General features: G+C 41.0%; 1 protein-coding gene across 2 annotated transcripts in view; it reads right to left on the bottom strand.

The window, feature by feature from the left end:
- Window positions 1-2,151: 2,151 nt before the first annotated feature.
- The window catches only part of LOC135101503 (uncharacterized), an 8,271-nt gene continuing 1,181 nt past the window's right edge, over window positions 2,152-9,241 (bottom strand). Inside the window, exons 1-2 of one of the 2 annotated variants that reach the window (XM_064005560.1) lie at window positions 5,796-8,379; window positions 2,152-5,649 (exon numbers count right to left, since the gene is read on the bottom strand). In XM_064005560.1, coding sequence (XP_063861630.1) covers window positions 4,013-4,963 — 951 coding nt within the window. In that variant the 5' untranslated portion in view covers window positions 4,964-5,649; window positions 5,796-8,379 and the 3' untranslated portion in view covers window positions 2,152-4,012. Of the gene's footprint in view, window positions 5,650-5,795; window positions 8,380-9,241 lie in introns of those variants that run through there. The other variant, XM_064005562.1, reaches the window with a different exon arrangement.

Raw genomic sequence — 9,241 nt, 5'->3', positions numbered from 1 at the left:
ATAACCATGGTTGTCCTCCATTGCAGGAAAACGATGACCAGAAAGAAACCTTGAAATAAAAGTTTAAGGAAAATGGTTCATTACCTCTTATATGGTGGATCTTTAATGACTTAGTTAAAAAATTAATTGTGTTCTTGGATACTAAATGTTTCTCTTTCAGGTAGATAAGATGAAAATGAGGTGCTTTTTTATGTTTTTAATGTTTTGTGATTAAAGCTGTATCTTAAATTGTGTCATTTTTAATGGAAATTATTTAATATGGAACTGAAAAGTTATTGAGAACCATGTTTAAGATCATATACTATGTGTATTCTTGTATCAAAGTTGACAATTGTATAGTGCTGTAGAATGTTAAGATCTTAGACTAGGAGTGGGCAGGATGAACTGCTAGTCTTTCTTGTCTCTGCTTGTATGTATTTTGGTAGTTCTTTTCTCTACTGCGTGTTGACCAAATGACTTCCATTGTGCTGTGTAGATTGTTAAATTGTTTAAGTTATTCATGTCCAGCACTAGGAGTTATGAAGTGCCATTGCCTACGAGTACTACGTGTTGCTACACAAACTGTGATTCACTGCCCACAGCGTGTTGGTTCAGTAATGTGTCGTGCTTTCAAAACTTCAACTTGAGTGTTTGGTGGTGACTTCTAGCCAGTAAGAAGTGTGTGTAAATGAAATAAGGGCACCATGGCTTATTACTGTGTGTACTTTGTGACTTAAATGTATTCTTTGCACCAACTGGACAGCTCATGCATGAGTGTTCTTTCCTGCACAGCACTTGATTAAAAATATCAGTAAAACATGGGTCACATCACAAAAGTAAATGAAGTATACATGTAGACACCTCGCCAGTTTCCTACAGCAATAAATCACTGATGGGATTAATTTTACTTGGCAGGTATGAGGTGTGTATAATTTGCATTCCCATTCATATTGCATTAATGGTGTATGTGAATCTTGAAACATGTGTGCTTCTGGTTTATACTAGAGTTTTTGTGTTGTGTTGGCTGTATGATGCAGAATGTGTGAACATCAGCATTGACTAGTATTATGACCAATCACTCATTGTTATTCTTAATAAACCAAAATTCTGGAACAGTAGGTAAAACCACTCCAAATCTAGGCTTACATTTCTATTCTGTATTTCATTGGTCTAGACTTAAGGACCTAACAATTTTCTAATCATGTACCACATTCTCCGTCTTGACATAATTTCTTTTATTGGCTTGTCTAGTGTATAACTGTGTGTGTGTGTGTGTGTGTTTGTGTGTGTGTGTGCACATGACAGGATGCTGTCAGACTTTGATGAATATAGTTATCTAATAATCTTATTTATGTTAATGCAGAGCTTAGTTTAGATCTCTTTAGTCCCCTCATTCATGGAGTTAGAATTGTGCAAAAAATGGATGAGGTGCGCCAGTTAGTTAATTAGAAAAAAAAACTTAGATGAAGCTAGAGAATAGTCCAGCATTCCATTTCCTGTATGATACCCATTGGAACAGATGGGACATTAAAGATTATACAGGTAGTTAGATGAACACTACTGAAAAAATTTAGGTAATGAGCTCGGTGTTTAGGTGAGAATCAATAGGCAAATGTTATTGTTGCTTTCCTACATGCTCTCATGTGATAGAAATGCAGTTGGGAAAAATATATATATCTTGTTCATCAATGAGAATTAAAAAATGTTTAGTTATGAAGAATGAGTACCAATTCATGCAAATTTTATGAGTAAAAATAAATTTGTTAATGTGACTTTTATGACCATTCTGTGCTGTCATGAGTTCATCTGGAGCATCTCCAAGCTGGTGTCTGTGAAGCATCGGGCTTAATTCAATTTTACTTTTTCTTTTTTTCTTTTTTTCTTTTTTTTATGTATGAGGTACCAGCCAAGGGCAACAAAATTATAACAAATATAACGCCACCCCCCCTCTCCTCCGGTTCCCCCCTCCTCCCTCCTCCTCACCGGTCCGATCAGAGCTCTAATGAGACGAGGCAAAGATCTTCACGGCGAAGAAGAAAAAAGAAGAGGAAGAGAGAAGAGGTGAAGCACGCACACACAATAGAAAAAAAGAAAACATTTTTGATTGGTAATGGTTCTCGCCTTCATCGTCATGGCCAGAGGGTAGGGAGAGGTTAATTATCACACAGTACCTACAGTGTGGCTTTATTAGGAGGAACGAAAAATATAAAAATAGCAAAAATAATTAAATGAATAATACTGATGGGATTCTTTGGGTTGACTGACCCACTATGACACTTTATCGAGTGGTTAATCTAGAAAAAAAAAGAAAAGGCACTTGAAATTCTGGTATGGCATATACACTTATACTCCGTTACTTAACACTACGAATACACAAGAAAATAATTACTTTTATAACTCCTCAAGAGTACCATTGATTCTGGGCACCGTTATATCCCTAAATAGCGTCACAGCCTTCATCCATCACTTCTCTACGGCAATAATATTGCCCACAACACATTCACAGTAGACTATATTTGACTAAAGAAACATTACATGGCTAACACTTTCCCAAGACTCTGTGGCCTGTCTCCACGTGGGACCAACACCGGCTATTTTATCTGTTGCCAGAGGGAAGGGAGACGCCATTCTGTCAACACGTACAGTCACTATATCTTCACTAGAGACATGAATAATAAACATGAACACAGTAATATTCACTTCTAAATAAAAGAAAAATCAAATATTTCAGAGCTACGAGACCCACCTGTTGCCAGAGGGAAGGGAGACGCCATTCTGTGCTCTCCCCCTCAACACCCCCAGGCCTCTGAAGTTATTGGAACCTTAGCTAGTTCTCTCTCTCTCTTCTTTCACAAATAATTTTACTGAACCGTGAGTTTAAATAAAAATGCAGGAATAATTGGCTAGCAAGGTGAGCATATAGGCTGGACATTAGTTGAAGTTAATAACTGAATTTTAAATTACTAACATATTTTATAAGCTAGGGAATGACACCTTATGAGTTACTGGTAGGCTGACGCAACATGATGTAATCCTATTATTCGTATTACCACTGATTAGAGAAAACCACAGTTGAAATAAGTAAAGACTATTTATAACAAATGTTTCAAGACTTTTAAATCACTCCCACGAATACACGCCTTATAAATATACTTTTTCATATAATCACTAAACCTTTAATTACCGCTATTATCCTCCTCTTCACTGCAAACTACAAAAGAAAACAATTATTGGGGAGACTCAAAGAAACACAGAAATAATAAAAAGGAGCGTTACACACGCCCATTCTCCCAGAGTTAAACTCACGGTGAAGAATACATGCAAAATCCTACCTATACACTTTCCCTATCCTATCCATACATAAGGTCTACTAAACAGCTGACAATGACTCAACCACTTACCCTTGAGTCACCTGACTCGTACATTTCTTCCCGTAGGAAATTGTACCAACACCTTTCACATACAGAATACTTACAGGAAAAGAGAACTTGGACCCCAGTCACCCTCTGCTCTACGGGTAATCTATGGAGAAGTCACCTGACTAACTCCGTCACTCTCTTTATTCCCCGTCTCATAGAAAAGGAATAATCTATTACATTCGCAGCATTCGACACATTCGCCAACATTCACACGAATCATTCCTCTTACTACAACGAAGACTGGGGTAATACGTCCTCAAGGGAAACTTAGGACCCGTTAGAGGTGATGACTGTAACTTGAGGAGGAAGTAACCAAGTACGACATTCCCTGGAAACCTCACTTCTCGAACTAAAGCCCACAAGAATGGGGTACACTTCCCCGAACTGAAACACATAAGCTACCATCTGGTATGAACTGTTTTGACACGACGAGAATTTGGGGACGACTTTCCCGAAATGCCCCACTCTATTTGTGGCTGAGACAGTGTCACTGACCTTCGAACACTTGTGACAGATGAGGATTTCCTGCTCTTAACTCACTTCATTCCTAACCCTCACATCCTATACATTATAACACTGTTCACTTCTCCTCACTCCTGAGTTCGTGCATCACATTAGCACTCCTCAATAAGATGTCTGGGAGGTCGACAGCGGCGGGGAGGGAGGTCTTGATCCTCCTCCTCCTCCTCCTCAACACATCCGTCTGAATAGTTCTCCTCCAACTCCGGAATAATTTCACTCCGGCTCACATACGGTTTCACCTTTTCTGCTGCTCTTTGTACTAACTTCCCAGAATAGGGGTCCTCCACTACATACAGTTGACCGTCCCTGATTACCTCACTCACTCGATATGGTCCTTTCCACTTAGCATTCAATTTGGTAGAGGTACCAGGCAACGGAGTTTCTGATTTCACCCACACCAAGGACCCAACTGAGACCTTTTCATCACGTCGTTTTCTGTTCGCCACTGCACGGTACCTCCTCTGTGACATCACACTAGCGTCTTTAATCATGCGCTTAAGTTGCTGAACGTCACTATCTTCAGACTGCACTGTCAGGAGAGGCGCCGTGACGAAACGAGGTGGCTGTCTTGCGAAGAATGCTACATATGGAGAGACCCCCGTGCTGCTATGTACTGCCAGATTCATGTGTGACTGACATTCACTGAGAAGGGCGGGCCACCTTAAAGGGTAACCCTTGCACATTTGGGACAGCACGGTCTTCAGGGTCCGGTGCATTCTCTCGATGAGTCCGTTTGACTGGGGGTGATAGGGAGTGGTGTAGAGCAGTTCTATCCCATGAAGACCAGCCCAGGTTCTTAGTTCTCGTCCCGTAAACTCCAAGGCATTGTCACACAGGATGGAGAGTGGCCGGCCAAAGTCAGAGATGTATTGGGAAAGCTCAGCCATGCAATGCCCCCCCAGCCAAACACAGTCCACTGCGAACGCGCTGCGAGCAAAACCATTGCCGTAGAGAAGTGACACTTTGAACATTACTTGACCCAATATTACCCAACTGCCAGTACTCTGTCTCTCCCAATACGACTGGCCAAGACTACTGCGCATCCCACTGCTGCCACCAGTGTAACGCCACCCCCCCTCTCCTCCGGTTCCCCCCTCCTCCCTCCTCCTCACCGGTCCGATCAGAGCTCTAATGAGACGAGGCAAAGATCTTCACGGCAAAGAAGAAAAAAGAAGAGGAAGAGAGAAGAGGTGAAGCACGCACACACAATAGAAAAAAAGAAAACATTTTTGATTGGTAATGGTTCTCGCCTTCATCGTCATGGCCAGAGGGTAGGGAGAGGTTAATTATCACACAGTACCTACAGTGTGGCTTTATTAGGAGGAACGAAAAATATAAAAATAGCAAAAATAATTAAATGAATAATACTGATGGGATTCTTTGGGTTGACTGACCCACTATGACACTTTATCGAGTGGTTAATCTAGAAAAAAAAAGAAAAGGCACTTGAAATTCTGGTATGGCATATACACTTATACTCCGTTACTTAACACTACGAATACACAAGAAAATAATTACTTTTATAACTCCTCAAGAGTACCATTGATTCTGGGCACCGTTATATCCCTAAATAGCGTCACAGCCTTCATCCATCACTTCTCTACGGCAATAATATTGCCCACAACACATTCACAGTAGACTATATTTGACTAAAGAAACATTACATGGCTAACACTTTCCCAAGACTCTGTGGCCTGTCTCCACGTGGGACCAACACCGGCTATTTTATCTGTTGCCAGAGGGAAGGGAGACGCCATTCTGTCAACACGTACAGTCACTATATCTTCACTAGAGACATGAATAATAAACATGAACACAGTAATATTCACTTCTAAATAAAAGAAAAATCAAATATTTCAGAGCTACGAGACCCACCTGTTGCCAGAGGGAAGGGAGACGCCATTCTGTGCTCTCCCCCTCAACACCCCCAGGCCTCTGAAGTTATTGGAACCTTAGCTAGTTCTCTCTCTCTCTTCTTTCACAAATAATTTTACTGAACCGTGAGTTTAAATAAAAATGCAGGAATAATTGGCTAGCAAGGTGAGCATATAGGCTGGACATTAGTTGAAGTTAATAATTGAATTTTAAATTACTAATATATTTTATAAGCTAGGGAATGACACCTTATGAGTTACTGGTAGGCTGACGCAACATGATGTAATCCTATTATTCGTATTACCACTGATTAGAGAAAACCACAGTTGAAATAAGTAAAGACTATTTATAACAAATGTTTCAAGACTTTTAAATCACTCCCACGAATACACGCCTTATAAATATACTTTTTCATATAATCACTAAACCTTTAATTACCGCTATTATCCTCCTCTTCACTGCAAACTACAAAAGAAAACAATTATTGGGGAGACTCAAAGAAACACAGAAATAATAAAAAGGAGCGTTACACAAAAAAGGCCCACTGAGGTGCCAGTCCCTGAGCAGTCAACAATAGTCATCAAAAATTAAAGGATGTGTCTTGAAACCTCCCTCTTGAAAGAGTTCAATTCATAGGAAGGAGGAAATACAGAAGCAGGTAGGGAGTTCCAGAGTTTAGCAGAGAGAGAGATGAATTACTGAGAATACTGGTTAACTCTTGCATTAGAGAGGTGGAGAGAACAGGGGTGAGAGAAAGAAGAGTCTTGTGCAATGAGGCTGTGAGATGAGGGAAGTCATGCAGTTAGTAAGATCAGAAGAGTAGTTACTATGAAAATAGCAGTAGAAGATAGCAAGAGATGCGACATTGCAGCAATGAGAAAGAGGCTGAAGACGGAGGAGAGGAGTTGATAAGACAAAAAGCTTTTGATTCCATTGTGTCTAAAATAATAGTATGAGTGCAATCTTCTCCCAAACATGTGAAGCAAACTCCATACATGGACAGATAAGGCCCCTGTACAGAGTTAGCAGCTGGGAAGGGTGAGAAAACTGGTAAAGACAACTCATAACACCTACCTTCATAGAAGTTTCCAGTTTAGATAACAAGTAAAGGACAGAATAAAGATCTTCAGTGTAGAAGAGGGGAACAGTTGAGTGTCATTGAAAAAAAGTTATAGTTATCTGGGAGGTTGTGTTAAGTTGATAGATGGAGGAATTGACTTTTTGAGGCATTTAAGTTTATGAAATTTGCTCTGCCTCAATCAGAAATTTTAGAGATCAGAAGTTAGGCATTCTGTGGTTATCCTGCATGAACTGTTTACTTCCTAAAAGGTTGGATGTCTACGAAAAGAGTGAAAAGTGGAGGATGGTATCATCAGTGTAGGAATGGATAGGACAAGAAGTTTAGTTTAGAGGATCATTGACAAATAATAGGAAGGGAGTGGGTGACAGGACAGAACCTTGAGAAACACCACTGTAAATAGATTTAGGGGAAGAACAGTGACCATCTACCACAGCAGCAACAGAAGTTAGAAAGGAAACTTCAAGATGAAGTTACAGAGAGAAGGACAGAAGCCATAGGAGGGTGGTTTGGAAATCAAAGCTTTGTGCTAGACTCTATCAAAAGCTTTCGATATGTCTAAGGCAACAGCAAGTTTCACCAAAATCCCTAAAAGAGGATGACCAAGGGCATGCCCATGAGCATGCACATGAGCTACAAGAAGGCATTAGACACGGGCAAGATACCCATGTTTACATGAAAAACTGCTACTGCTGACCCAGCTCTTTCCTCGTGACCCCTTTTTATAAGGGTCACAGTAGACCAGGCGCTGGGAATAACAACCCTCTTGGGAGGCGACATAGAGACCAATAACACCTAGCAACAAGACCAGGACAGACATAAGGTATCTGGTACATAGAGACTGTGTGCCCAGCGAGCCCCGCTTTCAAGAAGCCTCCTGTCAGCATCTCCGTTAGTGCTTCCTACAGGATTGACTCCAATCTTCATGACTAGCCACAACTAATGTGTAGTGTCCCATCTTGCCACACCCAGGAGTTGTGCGCTTAACAGTGCACCAGCCCGAAGGGTGCCCAGGTGGGAAACTCTGTAGACATTGAGTGCCATCCTTCACCAAATGACCTCGACCACGACAAACGATGACCAACCCAACCAGCCCAGCCAGTGACAGAGCCACAACGCCCCTCCTGCATGCCCTTGCCAGCACCTCTAACTAGGGAAGGTGGTGCAGTTGACCGTGGAGGACAGCTCACTCACATCCCAGCCACCGCAGGAGCAATGTCATTGAGGGTGATGTACCCTAGCTTAAGGCATGGTTGGGCGCGCCAACAGGCAACCCTGGGGGACCCTGCTATGCTGCTGGGACCCCCATGGGGGGGTGACAGGGGGGAGGGGTATCCCTGGCATTGCCAGGGAAATTACCAGCCTAGAAGTGTAGTGTACAAGTACTCAACCCAACACCTGGAGGTAGAGGTGTTGGGAGTAAAGACATGCCATGCCATTGGCCATTTGGATAGAATGCAGGTAAGTGGTGGGGCACGGCATCCCCTAAGGAGATGCTGGTCCCTCATCACCTCCCCAGTGGGACATAACAATATATATATATATATATATATATATATATATATATATATATATATATATATATATATATATATATATATATATATATATATATATATATATGCACACACACATACAACATTCAATACTGAATAATGTGTTGGAGAAAACATGGCAGAGTTAGAGATGAGTGTAAGACTGATGGCAAACAGAAGTAGTGTGTAGGACTATAATGCAACCAGCAAAAGACAAAGTTAGTGCTGATGGAAAGAAGAGGAATCCTTAAAGAGAATGTAAAACTTGAGCTAATGAGATTAAGAGTAATGAATTCAAGAACTTAGGAATTATTTCAACGTCTAATAATGGAATTGATGAGGAAATTTGAGAATTGCAAGTCTCAAGAAGTATGCTTCCAATGAAAACCGTTTTGACTAGTGGAAAAATATCAAGGAAAACAAACTGAACATTTTCCGTGTAGTCATAAAAACCAATAATCATCTGCTGATTCACTTATAACCACTACATCTGCATGAAAAAGCATACATTTTGTCATTCCCCAGACTTACTCCTGCCTTCATACTTTGTCCTGACTGCCAATTCCTCTGTATACAGTAAAATCCCTCTTATCTGGCATCAACGGGACTGCCGACATGCCAGATACTTGAATATTGCCAGATACTTGAATAGAAGTGAAATTATGTCCACAATCACCACCCTACACTCACACATCTTACCATAACAAAGATCAGCTGATCTTAATCAGCAGCTGATCTGATCAGCTGCTTAAGTGTAAGCACAACACGCTTCCTCTTTTCTACAACTTTAGGCATGATGAAGGCGTCAGGCAATAAATAGTGCACACACGGGA

This window comes from Scylla paramamosain, chromosome 6 (assembly GCF_035594125.1).
Source record: "Scylla paramamosain isolate STU-SP2022 chromosome 6, ASM3559412v1, whole genome shotgun sequence".
Taxonomy (NCBI): domain Eukaryota; kingdom Metazoa; phylum Arthropoda; class Malacostraca; order Decapoda; family Portunidae; genus Scylla; species Scylla paramamosain.
This window is presented reverse-complemented; position numbering and strand designations above follow the sequence as displayed.